This window comes from Hemiscyllium ocellatum, chromosome 10, assembly GCF_020745735.1.
Source record: "Hemiscyllium ocellatum isolate sHemOce1 chromosome 10, sHemOce1.pat.X.cur, whole genome shotgun sequence".
NCBI classification, from domain to species: Eukaryota; Metazoa; Chordata; class Chondrichthyes; order Orectolobiformes; family Hemiscylliidae; genus Hemiscyllium; species Hemiscyllium ocellatum.
Window position 1 is genome coordinate 108,839,784 of NC_083410.1, and position 24,126 is coordinate 108,863,909.

General features: G+C 44.4%; 1 protein-coding gene across 3 annotated transcripts in view; it reads left to right on the forward strand.

Moving 5' to 3' along the window:
- The window catches only part of LOC132819895 (ADP-ribose glycohydrolase MACROD1-like), a 960,330-nt gene that overhangs the window by 882,266 nt on the left and 53,938 nt on the right, over window positions 1-24,126 (forward strand). For all 3 annotated transcript variants that reach the window (XM_060831849.1, XM_060831850.1, XM_060831851.1), the window contains exon 11: window positions 11,981-12,067. In XM_060831849.1, coding sequence (XP_060687832.1) covers window positions 11,981-12,067 — 87 coding nt within the window. The remainder of the gene's footprint in view (window positions 1-11,980; window positions 12,068-24,126) is intronic.

Consider the following 24,126-nt stretch of genomic DNA (forward strand, 5'->3'; position numbering starts at 1 on the left):
GCCAAGGATGGGTCATAGGTGGCAATAGGAGTGGCAGTGGCACAGAACACTAGGAATCCAGAATTTCAGGCTGTTGTTCGGAGGACTTGGGTTGGAATGCCACCACAGCACATGGCAATATTTGAATTCAGTAACAATCAGGAATAAAAAGCGAGTTTGATGGTGACTCCTTAATCATTGTCGATTGTCCAGAAAACCCTCCTGGTTCACTTATTTTCTACAAGGAAGGAAATCTCACCTGGTCTGGTCTACTTGTGACTCCAATGATGTGGTTGATTCTCAACTGCCCTCTGGGAAATTGAGCATGAATTAATTTAAACAAAAACTCAGCAGGAAGTTTCCTTGCCCGTGTTTGATCTGATGTGATGGGACTTCACAGTGTCGATATTGAGGACTCCCACGGCAACTCCCTCCTGACTTTATCAAAGTGAGTCTGGGATAAATGGGAATGGCCGTATCCAGAGTTGGTGATGTTGGTGATTGGGACATAATCTGTAGCAGAACTCTGTCACACTGACATTTCCGTCAAACTGATGTAAATCAATCTTTAGCAACTGTGTTGGAATCAGTTGCAGAAGAACAGTAACTCAACTGCAAATTTCTCCTACCTCTCCTCTGCCTGGGTTTTGTTCAGTAGGAAAGAAGTTATTTTTGACGTCCAGGCTTGCACTATGACCCTCCTGCATTTCATGGTCTATATGTTACAAATGGAGCTCTCTTGTAGGCCTGTTTCTCAAGATAGGAAGCGATGGTTGATACAAAACGGTTGACAGTGAATTGCCAACGAGTTGGAGTTAATGGACAAGGAAGTTGGCCGTGTGTAAAACCATGGTGTATCACCTCTTTGGAAACACGAGCATGAAAATCCAGTCTCTCAGTCTGTGGCATTGGATCATGCTGCTCATTTTAATTGGCTGTCTGTGGCTTTTGTGATGTGATGAAATTGTCCCTCTCAATTGTTATATAATTTAGAAATTGATGCTGTTGACACTTCACATTGTTAAGCTCTCTTCCTGATTTTCAAAGCGTTCCTTAATGTTCTAACACTTGCTTTGTACATTTCAGAACCTCCTCCTGTGAGGTGAGCAGTTCTCTGATGCTAAATACCTTAAATCACCTCAAAGAGAATCTCTTCTGAGTGTCTTAACTAATCAAAGACCAATTTGCCCCCCTCTTGAAGATGTCATTCAGGAACACAGAGACTGGTCTCAACGAAGTTGTCAATGAGAGCTGGAGGGAACATGAGCACAATAACATCTAACCACAAGATTTATTACAGTTTGCTTTCTGTCGTGAGACTGTGCATTTGGTTCCGAAGAAAAGCCTGAGGGCCTTTCACCTGAAGAGAAACATTCCTTTGTCTGGCCAATCCCACCCACTCCCAGACTTTGTAAACCTCATTTGTCTCAGCACATTAATAACAAATTAACCACTTTGCTTTGATTAGAGCTCTCTGTAGGCTGTGGCGTTGAACTTCCTAACAGGTTTGCTGTTCTTTTAGAATAAAGAAAGGCTTGTATTTGTAAGGTGCTATTCATGACTAAAAGTTTCGAAATTCCTCACAGCCAAAGAGGTGGTCTGTGAGGTATAGTCACTGAGCAAATTATTCTCATGTTGTTGATTGAGGGATTGGCCAAGACATTGTGGACATGTTCCCCACCCTTCTTTGATTTGGAGATGCCGGTGTTGGACTGGTGTGTACAAAGTTAAAAATCACACAACACCAGGATATAGTCCAACAGGTTTAATTGGAAGCCCACTAGCTTTCGGAGCGGCGCTCCTTCATTCGAAAGCTAGTGTGCTTCCAATTAAACCTGTTGGACTATAACCTGGTGTTGTGTGATTTTTAACTTTGTACCCTTCTTTGAAGCAGTGTTGTGGGATCATTAACAGAAAACTTGGCAACTCTGACAATGCAATTTTATTTTCAAAAATATACTTTGTTCATAGAAAATAGATCTTTGGTACATGGACACTTAACGAACCTGCTCAGAGCTATACTCTTTTTATTTACACACGACAAACTAAGTCTTTGATGTCCACCATACTCTATATTTACAGGCAACCTCTGGGCCTATAGTTGAGGTGACAGCGGGGCCCAATTACTGAATGGAATCCCCTTATTTTCCAGTAGAAGGACCTTACACGGTGGTCTTTCCCCATCCGTGTCTAGGCGGCAGCTGTCCCAAGCTTCCCTCAGCACGTAGTCCTGGACCTTGGAATGTGCTGATCTGCAACACTCAGTCAGGGTCATCTCCTTCAACTGGAAGAGCAGCAAGTTTCAGGCAGATCAAAGAGTATCTTTTACCGAGTTGATGATCCTCCAGGTGTGGTTGATGTTCTTCTCGGTTCTGGATCAGTGGTGCTGGAAGAGTACAGCAGTTCAGGCAGCATCCAAGGAGCAGCGAAATCGACGTTTCGGGCAAAAGCCCTTCATCAGGAATAAAGGCAGTGAGCCTTCTTCTCGGTGTGCGTCCTGGGAAACAGACCGTAGAAAATGGCATCCCAATCGAGCTGCAGCTGACCCACCTTCTCGTGAGGATGACCTCACATCTCCCCTCACATTGACTTCACTCAGGAACACCTCCACTTCAAAGGCAGCTGCACCAGTTCCGGTTCCTGGTCTTCCCCCGTTGTTCCGCCACCTGTTGGAGTTTTGGTCAGCATACGCTAAAAGGAAAGCTGAAATGTACTCATTTGCAGCCTTTGCAAGTGCTCCTGTTCTCTCTGCAGATGCCCGTAAGGGCACAGTGGCATGGTGGTTACAGTATTGGACTGGTATGAGCTAGAGATACAAGGTCAAATCCTGGCCATGCCAGCTGGAGAAGTTTAGTTAAATAAATCTGGAATAAAAAGTTCATATCAGTAACAGTGGTCATCTTCTCGTGAATGTATATTATAGAACATAGAGCAGTACAGCACAGAACAGGCCCTTCAGCCCACGATGTTGTGCTGACCACTGATCCTCATGTATGCGCCCTCAAATTTCTGTGACCATATGCATGTCCAGTAGTCTCTTAAATGTCCCCAATGACCTTGCTTCCACAACTGCTGCTGGCAACGCATTCCATGCTCTCTCAACTCTCTGTGTAAAGAACCCACCTCTGACATCCCCTCTATACTTTCCTCCAACCAACTTAAAACTATGACCCCTCGTGTTAGTCAATTCTGCCCTGGGAAGTAGTCTCTGGCTATCGACTCTATCTATGCCTCTCATTATCTTGTATACCTCAATTAGGTCCCCTCTCCTCCTCCTTTTCTCCAATGAAAAAAGTCCGAGCTCAATCAACCTCTCTTCATAAGGTAAGCCCTCCAGTCCAGGCAGCATCCTGGTAAACCTCCTCTGAACCCTCTCCAAAGCATCCACATCTTTCCTATAATAGGGTGACCAGAACTGGACTCAGTATTCCAAGTGCGGTCTAACCAAAGTTTTATAGAGCTGCAACAAAATCTCACGACTCTTAAACTCAATCCCCCGTTAATGAAAGCCAAAACACCATATGCTTTCTTAACAACCCTGTCCACTTGAGTGGCCATTTTAAGGGATCTATATACCTGCACACCAAGATCCCTCTGTTCCTCCACACTGCCAAGAATCCTATCCTTAATCCTGTACTCAGCTTTTAAATTCGATCTTCCAAAATGCATCACCTCGCATTTATCCAGGTTGAACTCCATCTGCCACCTCTCAGCCCATCTCTGCATCCTGTCAATGTCCCGCTGCAGCCTACAATAGCCCTCTATACTGTCAACGACACCTCCAACCTTTGTGTCGTCTGCAAACTTTTTGACCCATCCTTCAATCCCCTCATCCAAGTCATTAATAAAAATTACAAACAGTAGAGGCCCAAGGACAGAGCCCTGTGGAACACCACTCACACAGACTTCCAGGCAGAATATTTTGCTTCTACTACCACTCGCTGTCTTCTGTCGACCAGCCAATTCTGTATCCAGACAGCTAAGTTCCACTGTATCCCATTCCTCCTGACCTTTTGAATGAGCCTACCATGGGGAACCTTATCAAATGCCTTGCTGAAGTCCATATACACCACATCCACAGCTCGACCCTCATCAACTTTTCTAGTCACATCCTCAAAGAACTCGATAAGGTTTGTGAGGCATGACCTGCCCCTCACAAAGCCGTGTTGACTGCATTTAATCAAGCCATGCTCTTCCAGATGGTCATAAATCCTATCCCTCAGAATCCTCTCTAACACCTTGCAGACGACAGATGTGAGACTTACTGCTCTGTAATTACCGGGGACTTCCCTATTTCCTTTCTTGAAGAGAGGAATTACATTTGCCTCTCTCCAGTCCTCAGGTACGACTCCAGTGGAGAGCGAGGATGCAAAGATCTTCGCAAATGGCGAAGCAATTGCATTTCTCGTTTCCCAAAGCAGCCGAGGAGAAATCTGGTCCGGGCCTGGCGACTTGTCAATCTTAATGTTTCACAAAATTTTCAGCACATCAGCTTCCTCTATCTCTATCCATTCTAGCATGACACCTGCTCTTCAAAGGTTTCATTCACTACAAAGTTCATTTCTTTCGTAAAGACAGAAGCAAAAAACTTATTTAGGGCTTCCCCTACCTCCTCAGACTCCACACACAAGTTCCCTATGCTATCCCTGATCGGCCCTACTCTTTCTTTGACCATTATCTTATTCCTTACATAAGTGTAAAATGCCTTTGTGTTCACCCTAATCCGTTCTGCCAAGCCTTTCTCATGCCCCCTCCTGGCACTCCTCAGACCATTTTTAAGCTCCTTCCTCGCCTACCTTTAATCCTCTAGAGCTGAGCTTGACCCTAGCTTCCTCTACGTTATGCAAGCTACCTTTTTCCTTTTGATGAGAAGCTCCACCGCTTTCGTCATCCAAGGTTCCTTTATCTTACCCCTTCTTGCCTGTCTCAGAGGGACATACTTATTCATCACTTGCAACAACTGTTCCTTAAACAGTCTCCACATGTCTATAGTGCCTTTACCATGGAACAATTGCTCCCAGTCCATGCTTCCTAACTCATGTCTAATCACATCATAGTTTCCTCTTCCCCAATTAAATATCCTCGCATTTTGCCTAATCCTCTCCTTCTCCATGTGAGGTAGTTGTGGTCACGATCTCTAAAATGCTCTCCCACCACAAAATCTCACCACAATACCCACCACAATACCTGCCCCGGCTCGTTTCCGAGCACCAAGTCTAGAATGGCCTCTCCCCTCGTCGGCCTGTCAACGTACTGAGTGAGGAAACCCTCCTGAACACACCTTACAAAAACAGCTCCATTCCAATCTTCTGCTCGAAGGAGGTTCCTATCAATATTGGGAAAGTTAAAGTCACCCATTACAACAACCCTACTATGTCCACACTTTTCAAAAATCTGCCGACCTATGCTTTCTTCCATCTCCCTGCTGCTATTGGGGGGCCTGTAGTAAACCCCTAACCAGGTGACTGCTCCCTTGCTGTTCCTAATTTCCACCCATACTGACTTGGTAGGCAGATCTTCCTCGACAATGGAAGCTTCTGTAACTGTGATACCCTCTCTGATTAGTAGTGCTGCACCCCCTCCTCTTTTCCCCCCTCCCTATTCTTTTTAAATGCTCTAAACCCTGGAACATCCAGCAACCATTCCTGCCCCTGAGAAACCCATGTCTCTGTTATGGCCACAACATCATAGCACCAGGTACTGATCCATGCTCTAAGTTCATCACTTTTATTTCTGATACTCCTTGCGTTAAAGCAAACACACTTTAACTGATCCCTTGGTTCCTTCCCAGGAAAATCCTTCCCACTAACTGGTCTACCTCTTGCTATTGCCTCATCTGCATCAACTCTCACCTCCGGTATACAGCTCAGGTTCCCATCCCCCAGCCATACTAGTTTAAACCCTTTTGAACTACTCGAGCAAACCTTCCACCCAGGACATTGGTCCCCTTCCAGTTCAGATGCAACCCGTCCTTCTTGTACAGGTCCCACCTTCCCCAGAGGACATCCCAATTATCTACATATCTAAGGCCCTCCCTCCTACACCAGCTGCACAGCCACGTGTTAAGCTGCGCCAGCACCCTGTTCCTCGCCTCGCTATCTTGTGGCACCGGTAGTAAACTAGCGAACACGACTCTGTTCGTCCTACTTTGCAGCTTCCATCCTAACTCCCTGAAATCACTTTTTATATTCTCGATCCTTTTCCTGGCTATATCATTGGTGCCAATATGTAACACGATTTCTGGCTGTTCACCCTCCCCTTTTAGAACCTTATACACCCGGAGATGTCCCGGACCCTGGCACCAGGGAGGCAACACACCTTCCGGGAATCCCGATCTCTGTTATGGCCACAACATCATAGCACCAGGTACTGATCCATGCTCTAAGTTCATCACTTTTATTTCTGATACTCCTTGCGTTAAAACAAACACACTTTAACTGATCCCTTGGTTCCTTCACAGGAAAATCCTTCCCACTAGTTATAGGAGCTGGCCATTCAGCCCCTTGAACCTGCTATTCCATTCAATAAAGGCATGGCTGATTTCAGTTCCACTTTCCTGTCTGCCCCTTCTCCAAAAACCCTCAACTCTCTTGTCTGACAAAACTCTTCTAACTCAGCCTTGAATACATGTAAAGATGTACCTAGCTTCTGGGGAAGAGAATTCCATCATTCTATTCATTCCACTGAGAGAGAAAAAAAAATTTTCTCATCACTACATTAAAAGCAGAGAGCTCCTCTTCTTAAACCACCTCACCGAGTTTTAGTTTCTACCGTTAGAGGAAACAAGGCACATTTACCCTCTTTAACATCTGTTGTGTTTCGATATGATCATCATTCCTTCTTCCAAACTCCGATGGATATAGCCACAGCTGAAAATGTGTTGCTGGTTAAAGCACAGCAGGTCAGGCAGCATCCAAGGAATAGGAAATTCGACGTTTCGGGCATAAGCCCTTTATCAGGAATGGATATAGCCACAGCCTATTTAGGCTTTCCCCATAAGAACACCACCTCCTGCAAGTTCCCCTCCAAGTCATTCACCATCCAGACATGGAAACTCAGTACTGTTCCTCCACCACCACTGGATCAAAATCCTGGACTAATCAGTATGATGGGTCTATTTACATCTTCAGGACTGCACTGGTTCAAGAAGGCAGCTCACCACTGCCTCCCCCAGGGCATCATGGGCAATAAATACTCAGCAAAGCCAATGACACCCACATCGAATCCCTACAGTGCTGAAAAAGGTCATTTGGCCCATCGGATCCACATCAACCCTCTGAAGTGCATCCCACCCAGACCCAGGCCCCTACTCTATTCCTGTAACCCCACATTGCCCATGGCTAACCCACCTAGCCTGTACATCCCTGGGCAATTTAGCATGGCCAAGCCATCCTAACCTGCACATCTTTGGATTGTGGGAGGAAACTCATGCAGATACAAGGACCATACTCCACACAGTCAGTCGCCTGAGGCTGGAATCGAACCCAGGTCCCTGCTGCTGTGAGGCAGGCAGCAGTGCTAACCACTGAGCCACCATGCCACCCGAAAGAGAATTAAAAAAAAAGCTCTTCTATTTAATTGTCATCAAAAACCCATTTGCTCCCATTGTTGTGGGAAAAACCTACTGTTCTTTCCTGGTCTGGCCTAGACATGACTCCAAATCCACAGCGATGGAGTTGACTTATAACTGCCTGCTGAGATGGCCGAGCAAGGAGTCAGCTGTGTTCAAGAAACCAGCTCCCAAGGACAGTTAGGGATTAGTAATATTCCCATGCTATTGATGATATTTTGTTTTAAACAAAGCTGCAGTCTTGTGATTGTACATTCCACCTCTCTCAGAGCGGCTGCCCTTCCCTGTTGTACTCACTGCAGTCTATCTGAGATGGTACGGTGCATTTTCGAGTCGTACAATCTCACTCCCACAATCAGAGACATTACCCGTTATCGACAGACCCGAAACGTATTTGAGGGCAGTGCCGAGGTAATTAGCCAGATATAAAATGAGCCCCGGGGGATATAGTACCAGTTCCCACGTTGTCAATAAATCCAGACTTCCATTTCAGAGATTGCCATCATCAATTTCCTCAGCACCTGATGTTAGCAGATGGAGGTCAATCGATAGTCAGCATCAGCTCTGACTGAAGAGGGTAAATTGTGAATCGTGCTAAGTTACTATTTACTGCATCAACGCTGACTTTGATTCCAAACATCCTCCACATAGAAGTTGGACACTCAGTCCCAGGATAGACCGCTCTCACAAGTATAAATTTTCATAACAGGGTCCCACAGTGTATGTTTGTGCTTTGATGGACAACAAGACCACCTTTCTCCTCAGAAATGTTATTGGTTGTAAACTCATGGATTAACGCTCGACTGTTAATCCAGAAGCAAACAATTTGGTGTAGTTCTGTCACCACACCAACGGTGCCAGCGCAGGTAGAGAAAGATGTGAAAAAGGCCGATGGCATGCTTACCTTCATTGGAAGGTGCATTGTGTATAAGGATACACCAGTTATGTGGCAGATTTATAGAACTTTAGTTCAGCCACATTTGAAATATTGCGTGCTGTTCTGGTCACCACACTACCAGAAGGATGTAGATGCTTTGCAGAAGGTACAGAAAAGGTTTACCAAGATGTTGCCCAGTATGGGGGATTTTAGCTTCGAAGAAAGGATTTACAGGCTGGGTTTGTTCTCACTGGAACACAGGAAGTTGAGGAGCAACCTGATACAAGTTTATAAGATCGTGAATGACATGGACAGAGTGAAAAGTATGAGGCTTTTTCCCAGGGTGGAGGGGTCAATTACTAGGGGACACAGGTTCAAGGTGTGAGGGGGGAAGTTTAAAACAGATATGTGAGGCAGGTTTGTGACACAGAGGGTGGTGAGTGCCTGGAACATACTGCCAGAGGAGCGGGTGGAAGCAGACACAACAGCGGCATTCAAGTAGCACCTGGACATATACATGAATAGGAAGGGAATATGGATCCTGTCAGTGAAGACAATTTTAGTATGGAAGGGCAAAATGTGCAGGCTTGGAGGGCCGAAGGGCCTGTTCCTGTGTTGTATTGTTCTTTGTTCTTTGTAATCCTTTGTGGGGATCATTACCTTGGAGAAAGCAATTCTTCAAAATCTCTGAATGCTCAAGGTCATCCGAAATGCCAATGGCTCCCTCGGATTTCAGGTCCATTATCATCGACTGATAGAGAAATCAAGACCATTTGAACTGAGGGCATTGAGACCTGCTTTTACCCTTGAAAAAAGCATCTGCTAAGTGAACATCTTTCACCTTCAATGGTATTTAAAAGGCTCACCTTTAAGGCATATCATGTCAGGCCGAAGAGATTTATTTTAATGGGGTAGCATACTGACTGTGCAGCTGTAAACTCTGACATTTCAACAATCCTGGTTTATCTGTGACATCTTGTCTAAGTAGAGCCTCAAACCTAGCAGCGCTGTTGTTTATCTTGTACAGGAAACCATTCCAACTTTTCACCCACTTGTCGACAGAAATTCATCAAAAAAACAGCCCCTGCTCTGTAAGCTATTAAAGGGTTTGAAGATATCAGTCTGCCTGTTACCAAGGCTTCGGGCCTAGTGGTGGCCTCATATGCCTTAATGACAGGCATGTCACGCCTTTTAAAGAAGTGGCTTTAGCATTATCCAGACCATGTTTTAAAGCAAAACACTTTAGAAATTGGTTGTTTGAAAAAAAGCTAAAGTGCTGGAGAAACTCAGCAGGTCTGGCAGCATTTTTTGAAAAAGAATCAGAGCTATCATTTCAGAATATAACCATTCCCCAAAGCTCGATCATCTTTTATTTCGCTATTGAATCAGTCGCATTTTTTGACCAAATGTACAAGGGATTGTGTGACTTCCGTTCTACTCAAGACTGAGACAATTCTGTATTTTATTTTTAAGCAGAAGTTGCAGATTTAACATGCTTAGCTAAAACAAAAAGCAATTCCCTGGGGAAACTGGTTTCTTTGCTAGAAAGGTGACCCAGAAAGCGCTGGCTGAGAGGACAGTGAAGTCAGATTCACTTTGGAAAGGGAGTGGGATATGTATTCGAGGGAAGACATTTGCAGGACATTGGTAAAACAGCAGTTTCATGGGGATAGTTTTACCCGGGAGTGAGCACAGGCTAAATGGGTTGAATGGCCTACCACTGAGCTGTGTCAATCTGTGATTCTGCTGCATTCTTCAAAGCCCAAATACAGATCTCAGATTATTGAGTCCGAACAAATTCTAACACAACACACCTGTCGAGCTGATGATTTATATATTATAGGCAGTCATTTTTTTCAGGGATAAATCTTCACAAAACCTTATCATCCAGCAATGCATTTCTTGGTGGTCTGCACGATATATGTATGCTGTTTATTTTAAGAACTGACAGGGCAAGAAGAATTGGAACTTCATATTTATTCAGGTGAAGATATGGGCGTTAACTTGGGATTCACTTGTGTCTCTCCATGCATTGTTGAGTTAGGAGATGCATGCTTATAATATCGAACTCGATAAAGAAATGTTTATGAAATACTGACTCCAGTTCTATCCTTACCACCCGTGTTTCTGGAATATAACAATTCTCACCTCTTTGCTGAACACAAATTCTCTTGTTCTTCCAAAAAAAATTACGATTTTTGAGATTGACCAATACTTGTAGCACCCAAGTTCCGAAAACCCATTTATGGTCTTCTCTCAATGTCAGTGTCAGACCTGACAGTGCTACGATTTGCCTGAACTGCTGTGCTCTTCCAGCACCGCTGATCCAGAATCTGGTTTCCAGCATCTGCAGTCATTGTTTGTACCTTTTAACATTCTCAGCCTTGTTTTCAAATCCCTCGGTAGCATTGCTTCCCTTTAATTCTGTGACCATTTCCAGTTCAGCAACCCTCTGAGATTGCTGCAGTCCTCCTGTCCTGCCTGTACGCACATTCTTAGTTTCAACCACTCCGCTGTCTGAGCTAGTTGGCATGGTGCTCAGCTCTGTTTTTTCCTTCTTTAAACCTCTCCGACACTCCACCTCTCACTTAAAGATCTTCAAGTGAGTGTCGTGGGATACTTTACATCCAACTCAACTGCACAAATGGATCCTCAGTTTAACAACATGTGATATTAGACTGCACCTCTGACAGTCTAACACTAATCTTAGGTTCTTGTGCTCAAATCTGACGCATAAAAGTAATACTTGAAGGAATTAAATGAATGATTGTATGGAAAAAAATTAAGGAAAAGAAACAGATCATACTGCATTAGATTGTTTGATATTCTGAATGCACAGTAAGAATGTTTTAAAATGTCATTAAAAATCTATTTCTGATGGCACTTCTGCTTCCAGTTTCTTTTGTATTTGTAATTTGCCAGATATGGCTTTAATTAATCTGTATTTATTTTCCTGCATTAATTCCAACTTTGGCAAGTCCAAATGGAATAAAGCATTGGTTCATGAATTTTATGTTGACATGAAGTGATAAATCATGCGTTGGGATTTGTTGTCAGAAAACATACATAATAATTTGTTCATGCATTCTAATAATGTGTTACCTCTCTTTCAGGACATTGAAGTCGCTTGTTTCTTCTGGGAAAGCAAGACATTTTTTTAATGTTCTTCAACTTCCAGGCAGAGTTTACACACTGTGTTTTTATATGCTGGGATTGTGACAGAAGTTTGATTTGATGCCTTACTGTCAGGTGTACCAGGATAGTGAAAAGCATTGTCTTACATGCTATACAGGAAGATTGTTCGAAACAGGTGTGTGAGGGTAACAGAAAAGAGTGCAGGATACAGTGTGACAAAATAACCTACAAGCTGCCCTCCTTTTTGCTGTAATCACCTGAAGTGCCCTTCATGCACACTTCGAAAATAACATGGAATTGCTTTATTCAGATGAGTAGACAAGTGGCAGCCTTGATCCAACTAAGCTTGTGTACATGACAGAAGAACACCCAAGAAAGGTAAACCTGTCACAAGTCTAGTGATTGCACTTTTTTTTCAGACGACGAAGATATGCATGAAAACTCCCCCTTGACAAAGAAGTATAGAAGTAAAGAATTGTCGGAGAAGAGCGAAGATAAGATTGAAGGTAGGATGATTTAATTGCAAATGTAACCCTTAGCAATAGCCCACTGACTTGGTGCATGTTTTTATACATCACAAATGCAAATGGGAACATACAACGTCTTGCACATTTGGACACTCACTGCAAACTTAATATTAAGTGTTGTAGAAAATACATCACACTTAATTCCAGCAAGTTTATGAGCAAGATGTGAGCACTTTGAGAAGGTAGGATTGAACAATCTTCTTGAACCACTCCTGTCCATGTGTTAGAGAGGGAATTCCAGGCATTATAGACCTCATGAAGGTGAAAGAATGGAAATGTAGTACCAGATCAGGATGGTGCAAGGCTTAGAGGGTAACTAGCAGATAGGGCTGCCTCACATGAGACTTTCTGCCTCACCTTTCCAACTGGTGGAGGCTATGGGGTCGGTTGAAGGATCCCAGGCAAGTTGGCTCAATGACTTCAAGTGGTTGCTGATTGAAAAAAGGTTGAGAAGACCATGATTCTGGAACTTGGGCTGTCCAGATATGGGGAGGTGCTCCCAAAGAAACAGGAGCATGTAGCATTGGAGAGCAGATTAAGACAAATCATGATCCAAGTATCTGAAAAACGAAATAAGGAATTCAGTGCAAGCAGTATTATTATCTAGTAATGAACACAGAATCCAGATGAAATGTGCATAGCATTAACAAGCCTTGAACAAGACATGAAATGAGAAGTGATTATTTTTCTGCAGATTTGTGAGAAGGTGAAACAGTATAGGTGTTGATTAACTTATTAATAAAAAGAATAAATATCTGATTGAGAGTAAGATTGAATGCTATTTATAGTGTGAAAGGCTGCTTCTAATTAATTATTTATTTGCAATTTGTAAGGACAGATACAAATCGAGATGATTCTGGGGGGGGTGATGGCTCCCTGATGCTGGGACGTGTGGCATTGCCATGTGGGGAAATGAGAACAATGCTAACAAGAGAATCTAATCTAAAAAAAAAGAGATGTTGAGAGTCATGACACAGCTTTCGTGATTCAGATTGAATCCATATCCCACTCATTCCCTTGCTGGCCAATGGCGATGACCAAACTATGTGTGGAAGCACAAGCTCTGTGGGTTAAACAACCTTCTGTTTGTCATTCTCATTGTTCTTTGTTTCCAATGCCTTCTGTGGCCTCACCCCTTTCCCTAACTATGTAACCCGGAAGATTCCAGCTCCTCCAATCCCCTGAATTCCCAAGGGTTCCTCCAATTTGAGTTTCTGCCTCAATTTTAATCTCTGCACTATTGCAGCTGTGTGAGCCCTGGGCTGTGGATCTGCCCTTTTAGTGAATGTGATTCAGTGTCAAATTGGTTTGATAATCGTCTTTATGATCTTCAACATGCATGGTACTATACAACTGCAGGTCGGGACTGAAAATTATATTAAGTCACTAATATTTGAGCTCCAGCCTCTGTTGCCCCATGTGAGGAATCAATTGGATAATACGCATCAGGTAATGTTTGATTTTTTTTGAGGAGACTGATGCAGAACAGACTGCAGCAAAGTTGTCCGGGTCTCTTCCCACCCCCTTGTAAATCTCTCAGCAAATTCCATTGCTTAAAATAAATATGAGCTTGTTATGTTCAGACTGTCTAGTGACACCTCAATGGTGGAGGCTTCGGGACTCTCAGCAAGAATTCTAACTCACAACAAACAGAATCTGAAAATTCAGCAAACACTCTACAGAGACTGTTTGAAAAGGCTCTCACAAGTTGTGTTCTGATGTCAATGTTTCTAAACAATAGCAAGCAGAAACTTTGACAAAAGACACTGCAACATATCACATGACAAACAGTAATTTTGTGATTGTGTACTGGAATGATGCCTGTGATTGTGTACTGGAGTGATGCCTGTGATTGTGTATGGAATGGTCCCTGTGATTGTCTACTGGAGTGGTGCCTGTGATTGTGTACTGGAGTGGTGCCTGTGATTGTGTATTAGAGTGCTGCCTGTGATTGTGTACTGGAGTGATGCCTGTGATTGTGTACTGGAATGGTGCCTGTGATTGTCTACTGGAGTGGTGCCTGTGATTGTGTACTGGAATGGTGCCTGTGATTGTGTACTGGAGTGGTGCCTGTGATTGTGTACTGGAGTGGCGCCTGTGATTGTGTATTAGAGTGCCGCCTGTGATTGTGTACTGGAGTGATGCCTGTGATTGTGTACTGGAATGGTCCCTGTGATTGTGTACTGGAGTGCTGCCTGTGATTGTGTACTGGAGTGATGCCTGTGATTGTGTACTGGAATGGTGCCTGTGATTGTCTACTGGAGTGGTGCCTGTGATTGTGTACTGGAGTGATGCCTGTGATTGTCTACTGGAGTGGTGCCTGTGATTGTGTACTGGAGTGGTGCCTGTGATTGTGTATTAGAGTGCTGCCTGTGATTGTGTACTGGAGTGATGCCTGTGATTGTGTACTGGAATGGTGCCTGTGATTGTCTACTGGAGTGGTGCCTGTGATTGTGTACTGGAGTGGCGCCTGTGATTGTGTATTAGAGTGCCGCCTGTGATTGTGTACTGGAGTGATGCCTGTGATTGTGTACTGGAATGGTCCCTGTGATTGTGTACTGGAGTGATGCCTGTGATTGTGTACTGGAGTGATGCCTGTGATTGTGTACTGGAATGGTGCCTGTGATTGTCTACTGGAGTGGTGCCTGTGATTGTGTACTGGAGTGATGCCTGTGATTGTGTACTGGAGTGATGCCTGTGATTGTGTACTGGAATGGTGCCTGTGATTGTCTACTGGAGTGGTGCCTGTGATTGTGTACTGGAGTGGCGCCTGTGATTGTGTATTAGAGTGCCGCCTGTGATTGTGTACTGGAGTGATGCCTGTGATTGTGTACTGGAATGGTCCCTGTGATTGTGTACTGGAGTGATGCCTGTGATTGTGTACTGGAATGGTCCCTGTGATTGTGTACTGGAGTGATGCCTGTGATTGTGTACTGGAATGGTCCCTGTGATTGTGTACTGGAGTGGTGCCTGTGATTGTGTACTGGAATGATAGATGTGATTGTGGATTTGAATGATGTCTGTGATTGTGGACTGGAGTGATGCCTGTGATTGTGTACTGGAATGATGCCTGTGATTGTGTACTGGAATGATGCCTGTGATTGTGTACTGGAGTGATGCCTGTGATTGTGTACTGGAATGATAGATGTGATTGTGTACTGGAATGGTGCCTGTGATTGTGGACTGGAATGGTGCCTGTGATTGTGGACTGGAGTGATGCCTGTGATTGTGGACTGGAATGGTGCCTGTGATTGTGTACTGGAATGGTGCTTTTGAACTCCAGAAGATTGTGAGATCAGGATGGGAGAGTGACTGACTTTGAATAGGAGCAGTTGCTGAGGCAGTCCATATTGCAACTGCTCTCGTAGGGGAACTTCACTGCTGCAGTGGGGAAAGTGAATTATCGTCCTTGTGAACTTCAATGAGATTTGATGACTCACATGTGATTAATGCCAGTGGTGGGGGAGATGTGTTTGAGAAATGTGTGGGATCTGTCTTGACCACACTCTCTATTTGTGGGCTATTTGATCACAGTCTATAATACATGTTAATTCGGAATATTAGAAATAACTTGTACATGTGTTGTACATTGTATCATGATTCTAACATTATGCAGTCATGTTCATTGTTAGTGGTTCCAAACTTGTGGTTTTATTCTCTGACTAACATCCCTGGATCTCACATTTTGTCCACTACAAAAAAAAATTTAAGTGACTGGTCCCTAATCAACTTGGAAGAGGTTTTGATAATCTCGTCTGGGATCACAGCAATAAATTTGACAGATCATAACACACAATATACCACTTGTTTGTTGGGTATTGTTAATAATTTTTATAATCCTATCTAGTTCCTGTATGGATTCAGTTTCCATTTTATGACTTTTTTTTAATACATGATCCATTGTATTACGAGATGGTTGTTTTGTATGAGTATTGAGTTATTGATTGGACGTTTAAGTTCTAGTGTAAATCTTGTCGTCACTACATCAATGTATGCTTTGTCATTTGCTATCACCTCTGTTTATTCCAAAGGTACAATTTCTTGGTGTCTGTTATTCCGTGTTTATTATTAAATTGTTGCTTCGATAGATATTGACTGCATTACATTTAAAGTAAGGGAAGGAAGATGGAGAGTAATCTATAAGTCGGGCCCCAGAGCTGAGAGAGGAATTCGAGTGATGGAACTGGTCAGTGTAGAACCAACTGGTTGCTGAAGGCTAAGGGAAACCAGAGAAATGTTTCCGTAGACAGAAGGGACACCAGTGTGTTTTCTCTGCCTTTTGTTCGATCATTGGAAATTTCTGAGAAGTCAGAGAGAAAAGCAATGATTAAAACAAATTGCAGAGGTCTGCTCGTTAGCAATGGTTATTGTTAATTAGGTGGGTCCTTTTCCTGTTCCTCAGGGGAAAGTACGAGTTGTTAGGGGCAGATCCATGTCTGCAAAGCAGAATTTAGTCTGGGCCCAAAATCATTGTGTAGTTGAAGCAAAAGGGAAGTCTGTTTTGATTTGCTCCACCTGGGCATGGAAACAATGGGGTAGAGTCTGATTGGTGCTCTGCACATTTGTTACAAACTTGTGAGATCCTGCCTTTCACAGCCATCAACATAGAAAATAATAGATGTAGGCCATTTGGCCCTTTGAGCCTGGTCCACCATGGCCATGGCCTATCTTCCAACTCAATCCCCGGTTCCAATTTTCTCCTCATAACCCTTGAACATGTTTAGCCCCAAGAATTATATCTAACATGTCAAAAACATTCATTGTTTTAGCCTCAGCCACTTTTTGTGGTATGGATTTCCCAAGCTAACCACACTCTCTCTGGGTGGATACATTTCTCCTGATCTCAGTAAGTAAATGGCCTACCCTGTATCCTTATCCCAGTCTTCAGGAATATCCTTCCTACATCTACCATGTAAAGCAGGCATTAGGATTTTTGAATATGTTAGTGACATACCAAAGCATTGTGGAAGCATGCCTATTCAAATTTAGTTCTTGATAAATAGCAACACCAACTTCTGCTTTTGTAGTGCCAGTAAAATGCAATAAAATCTCCCGAGGTGCCCCACAAGGCTATTATAAAGAGAAATGAGACAGTGAGCCACCTGGGCAGTCAACTTTCATATGACCGAAACTTTGATCAAAGAGAGAGATGTTTTTGAGCGTTTTAAAGACGACGGAGGTTTCATAGAAATGACTACAGTGTGGAAACAGGCCATTTGGCCCAACAAGTCCACATGGATCCTCTGAAGAGTATCCCACCCTGACCCTATTATTCTGTATTTACTCCTGACTAATGCATCTCGCCTACACATTCCTGAACACTACGGGCAATTGAGCATGGCCAATTCACCCTAACCTGCACATCTTTGGACTGTGAGAGGAAATTGGAGCACCTGGCGGAAACCCACACAGACACGGGGAGAATGTGCAAACTCCACACAGTTGCCCGAGACTGGAATCAAACCCAGGTCCCTAGTGCTGTGAGGTAACAGTGCTAATCACTGAGCCACTGTGCCATCCCAACTTTAATAGAGAAGCTTGGGGAGGAGATTCAGATGTTGGGAGCCAGGCAGCTGAAGGTACTGCCCCAATTAGAATCAGCTGGAGATGGTTAAGAAGCCACAGGAGTGCAGAGATCTCACCGAGATGATGTTTTCTTTTCAGTACAAAGTGGACCTGGTGTACTTGGCCAACCCCTCTATGCCCTCTGACATGGTGTACTTGGCCACCCCCTCTGTGCCCATTGACACGGTGTACTTGGCCACCCCCTCTGTGCCGTCTGACACGGTGTACTTGGCCACCCACCCTCTGTGCCCTCTGACATGATGTGCTTGGCCACCTTCTCTGTGCCCTCTGAATCTCCCAGGAGCTGATCGTGCTGCGCTTGTTGTGATGGGCCAGGCAGGAAGACCACCCTCCACCCTCAGCCCATCGCAATGAGCTCAAAAATATTGCTGACAAACAGGATCGTGGCCGTGGAGGAGACACTGGCGTTGGGGTGAACCTGCTTCATCCCTTTATAGGTGTAGTCAGGGGATCTTTCTTTCCTGGCCCTCTTGCCTCTCTTCGCTGGTGTCCCGGTTTGCTGTGTCCTCACTCATAGTGACGGTTCATTCCAAGTCACCGGGTAAGTTCCTACACAGAGAGTCTAGAATGAACTTCCAGAGGAAGTGGTGGATATTGTTTCAGTTACAGTGGTTAAGTACAAGAAACATAAAGGTTTTTCAAGGAATATGGGCTAAGTGCGGGCAGCTAGGGCTAGTTTAGTTTGGGATTATGGTCAGCATAGACTGGTTAGACCAAAGGGTCTGTTTACATGCTGTGTGACTCTATGACCTTTGGTGGAGACAGAATAGTAGTGCTCTTTTCAGCTCCAGATATTGCTGAGCTCTGCACATTCACCCAGTCCAGTCTCTATCACCGTTCTGAGGGACAATGTGACAAGTGGGAATTGTTTTCCCAAATGGCTAAGCTTTCTCAAGAGACGTAGGCAAAGTATTGATTATTGACTTGAGGCTGACAACCCAATTTCTTGTCGGTATTGGCTCACAGATGTGCTGCTTCCAGAGGCAGACCAGCAGTTCTGAGCCATCCTCAGGTCTTTGGTCCTAGCCTATTCTTTTTCCTTCATTCTTTCATGGGATTTGGGCATGAGAGGAAAGTCCAGCATTTGTAGCCCATCCCTTGACCCCAACCATTTCAGATGACATTTACAAGAGTCAACCACATTGCTGTGGGTTTGGAGTCACGTGGAGGTCAAAATGAGTAAGAGCAGTAGATTTCCTTTGCTGAAGAACATTAATGAACCAGATGGGTTTTTGCAACAATTGATGATAATTTCACGGTCTCTAGTACTGAGACTTACTTTAGATCCCATTGTGGAATTGAACTCCATGTCCTCAAACGCTAACCTGGTCTTCTAGGTTACTAATCCAGTGATATTACTGCTATAAGGTCATAAGACATGGGAGCAGGAATTAGGCCATTCAACCCATCAAGTTTGCTCTGCCGTTCGATCATGGCTATGTCATCTCTGTCCCTCCTATGTTTACAGCCACTGAAGTATTTTTAAAGTGTAATCAATGTGACAACAGAGGAAATGCATCAGTCAATTTGCACACAGCAAGCTCCCATAAACACAATGTGAAAATGACCAGACAGTTCCTTTCGGGATGTTGATTGGCCAGGATGGTGCTTGAAAGATTCCCATAGGTTCTTTAGTATCCATCTGAGCAGGAAGCAGGGGCCTCATTTTGGAATCTTATCCCAAAGGGACACCTTGGACAGTGCTGCATTCCCTCAGTACTGCGCTGAAGGGCCAGTCTGGGTTTGCCTGCTCAAGCTCTGAAGTGAATCTCCCGAGGCCGAGGTGAGAGTGCTCTTAACTGAGACACAGCTTGCTGTAGTAATGCAGGAGCACAATCCGTAACATTCCTGGGAATGATAGCCTCAGCTGATGAAGGACGTTTGGACAGGCTGAACCTCTATTCACTGGAGTTCAGAAGAATGAAGAGGTGATCTTATTGAATCATTTACGATCCTGAGGAGACGTGAAAGGTTGGGCTCCTAGAGGGAGAGACCAGAACTAGGGATGCACTTTGGGAATAAAAGCTCTCTCTTTTAAGGTGGGGGGCAGAGAAGAACTCTCTTAGAGACTTGCAGAATTGTTTCCCTCAGAGAGCTGTGGAGTCTGGCGACTTTATTCGAGTCCGAGTTGGATAAACTTTTATTAGAAACGAGAGGTCGTTGGCTGCGGGGAGTGGTCAGACTGGAAAATGGTCCTTAAGAACACAATAAACTCTCTCAGGGGCTATAGTTTACCCCTCCTTGGAGAATGGAGGCAGGAAGGGCAAATAAACTGGGGGTGAGTTAGCCCTGGTTAGAATCCCCCTCATCCCACCCCCCAACCTCAGCAATTCTGGGTGAGGAGGACCATTTAGGAGTTTCTTCATATTTCTTCACTCACCACCAACCCAAGGCCCTCAAGAGGTCAAATGATTTGCTTCTTAAGGGATCACCTCACTATCAGCCCTGACTGCTTGCCTCTTCGAGTAAAAAATGAGGTCTGCAGATGCTGGAGATCACAGCTGCAAATGTGTTGCTGGTCAAAGCACAGCAGGCCAGGCAGCATCTCAGGAATAGAGAATTCGACGTTTCGAGCATAAGCCCTTCATCAGGAAGCTGCTTGCATTTGCAGCTGCTTGCCTCTTCATCAGGTGACGAAGGTGGTTAGTTTCTCAGTTGAGAAACCATGGCAACCTGCCTGTTGGGTTACGTTGGAGGAAGAGAGGGCACTAATAGCCCAAATTTGGGAGCAATCAGAAGCACAGTCTCTGAAAGCCAGCCCCCCTGCCTTTGCCTCTAATCACCCAACCCCATGAGCAGAAGATAAATGATGACTTACCTCCTGGATCCCCTGAAATGTAGGGCTCACCTGGGGGAGTTTAGGACCCAGAGTTGCCCGACAATGATTGGCCCATAGCCTTGGGTGACCAGGTCACCAGTGTCAAGGCCTGTGATAGACTGAGATATATGCCAGTGCTCTGCCTGTCAGCTCTTAATGAGTTGATTAGTGCCGATCTGGTAAATAATCTCACCTATGGGGTGATCTTAGTCACCACTCAATATATCCACCCGCACCCTTTGGGAAAATATCAAACAATCAGACCCATTGAATGACAGAACTGGCTGTTCCTGCTTCTAATTTGCAACAATCCAATTTTATCATTTCATTTCCAGTCTCCTTCTTTTTAAAGTGAATTTAAATGTTCAAATTGCCCTGTGAGGGACTGACCGCACGTTATTTGGATTAACAGTCAGACCAGGGAGCTTGTGGAGTTCTCTCTGCAATTCCCTGCAGAATCTTCCACTGCAAGCAAAAAAATCATAACTCATGTGGAATAAAAGTCAGCTGCTTGTAACTCAAGGAAGCAGCTCTCTAACCAATTATTTGGCATCCAGGTCTCCTGGATAGTGCGCAGGAAGCTTATGTTTAGTTTATCAATGAGCTGACCTTGCAGGATTCAGCAACATCCACTTGTCTCAAGGAACCCAAGAGTCTCTATTTGTGTGGACATGATTTGGAGATGCCAGTGTTAGACTAGAGGTTTGTGTGGAGGTTTCGATGGCGGTTGCACCAGGATTGCTGAATTAATCCAACTGTCTTAAATTGTCTGACAGGGCCACAGTTGTACAACATTTCCATTTCATTACAGTTCGTTTAGCATGAGAACAGGGTGTTGGTTAGCTCATTCGACTGGACAGCTTGTTTATGGTGTGATGTTATTCTGACAGAATGGGTTCAATTCTTGCATCAGCTGAGGTGACCATGAAGGACTCTTCTTTACAACCCCTCCCTTCGCCTGAGGTATGGCGACCCTCAGGTTAAACCACCACCTGTTGTCTCTCTCTAATGAGATGTTCTGGTAAGCCGATGGCAACTTTGTCCTTTTTACAATTAGCAGACAAACCCAGACTGGCCATTTGACCATCCACACAACTGAAAGTGATATATTCATAATGGGTGAGTTTTGATGAATTCTAATTGCAAGGTGCTCACCAATACTCCTTCTTCAACAGCACCTTCCCAAACCTTCACCAGTACCATTCGAATGATAAGAGCACAAGGTCAAAGGGCAGAATAGTCTCTCAACGGCATTCCCTTTACTCGCATTCACAACCTCCAGGTTCCCCTCAGAGCCACTCACCATCCTGACTTTGAAATATATCACTGTTCTTTCACTGTTGCTGGATCAAAATCCTGGAACTCCCTCCCTAAGGACATTGTGGGTCAGCCTACAGCACATGGACAACAGCGGTTCAAGAAGGGCGTTTCCTCCCCACCTTCTCAAGGGGCAACTAGGGACAGACATTAAATACTGACATTAAACCTGTGATGCCCACATCCCATGAATGAATTCAGAAAGAACAGAATCAGAGGAAACTGCCTGCTAATAAGGACATTTGGGGTGGCTTAGCAGTTAATTGTGCTTCCTCTCAGTGTAAGGGACCCAGGTTCAATTCCACCCTCAGCTGACTGTCTGTGTAGAGTTTGCACATTCTCCCTGTGCCTGCATAGGTTTCCTCCGGGTGCTCTGGTTTCCTCCCACAGTTCAAAGATGTGCAGGTTAGGGGGAATGACCATGCTACATTGCCCCATAGTGTGCAGGCTAGGTAATTAGCCATGGGGAATGGGGGGTGGTTAGAGGGGGGTGTAGGATAGGGGGGTGGGACTGGGAGGGGTACTCTTCAGAGGATCAGTGCTTACACACTGTAGGGATTCTATGAAACTCTGTACATCTCATTGAGGCTTTCAGATTGATATGAATCATGTTGATGTTTCAAAGTACATCAAAGCAAATTGTTAGCAAATGGAAAATAATGCACATTCTGTATCTTCCTGTTCATGCACGCAACAGGGAAATTAGCATATTTAGCATAGGCTGCGGGAGATATGTTTATTGAAGAACATGAATTTTCAAATGACAAAGAATGAGATAGAGTAATCAGGAAATGCCTCACAATCAATCAAAGTATGATTTATTAACAAAAATAAGGCCATTGGACAGAGTGTCAAAAGCAAAATACTGCAGATGGTGGAAATCTGAAATAAAAATTGAAAATGCTGGAATCTCATTCCAGTTTCTCCACCTACAGTTGCTGCCTGACCTACTGAGTGTCTCGGAATTAGGTGAGAATTCTAACACACAAAGCCTTCGCCAACCTCAGGACAACCTGGGAGCTGTCAATGCATTTCTTTTAAGGTTGAGTTTCCTTTTTGTGGAGGTGTGGCACACAATTTACACTCAGCAGCCTCCCAGAGGTAGCTTTGTGATCATGACCAACGAAGGCAACAGCCCAGTGATATTGTCACTGGACTATTAAACCAGAGACGTACTGCCAGGGTCGGAGGGAGAGGCTGAATAGGCTGGGGCTGTTTTCCCTGGATCGTCCGAGGGTATGGGATGACCTTATAGAGGTTTATAAAATCATGATGGGCATGGATAGGGTAAGTAGACAAGGTCTTTTCTGCGGGGTGGGGGAGTCCAGAACTAGAGGGCATAGGTTTAAGTTGAGAGGGGAAAGATATAAAAGGGACCTATGGGGCAACTGTTTCACGCAGAGGTGGTGTGTGTACGGAATGTGCTGCCAGAGGAAGTGTTGGAGGCTGGTACAATTACAACGTTTAAAAGATACCTGCATAGGTATATGAATAGGAAAGAGTGACATGAGCCAAATCTGGCAAATAAGACTAGGTTAATTTAATTTAATGGGATGAGTTGGACTGAAGGGACTGTTTCCATGCTGTACATCTCTATGACTCTATGACTTAGATCATGTTCTGGGGACTGGGGTTCCCGCCCTGACAGATGGTAGAATTTGAATTCAATAAGAAGTGACAGTTCGGTGATGGCCAGAAATCCATAGCTGATTGTTGGAAAAGCCCATCCAGTTCATTAATGCCCTTTAGGGAAGGAAATCTGCCATCCTTATCCAGTCTGGCCTACATGTACTGCAGACCCACAGCAATGTGTGGTGACTCTTAACTGCCCCCTGGGCAATAAGGGCGGCACAGTGGTTAGCACTGCTGCCTCACAGCGCCAGAGACCCGGCTTCAATTCCTGGCCTCAGGCAACTGTCAGTGTGGGCCTTACACACTCTCCCCGTGTTTGCGTGGGTTTCCTCCGGGTGCTCCGGTTTCCTCCCACAGTCCAAAAATGTGCAGGTTAGGTGAATTGGCCATGAGAAATTGCCCGTAGTGTTAGGTGATGGGGTAATTGTAGGGGAATGGGGCCGTGTGGACTTGTTGGGCCAAAGGGCCTGTTTCCACACTGTAAGTAACCTAATCTAATCTAAAAAAAATGCTGGCCTAACCAGTGATGTCCTCATCCCGTAGATGCTACCCACTGATTTGGTATGATTTATTATTGTCACGTGTACCGAGATACAGTGAAAAGTATTGTTATGCACGCTATCCGGACAAATCATACCTTATCTAACTGAAACACAACTGACATACGATACACTTTAGGATGATG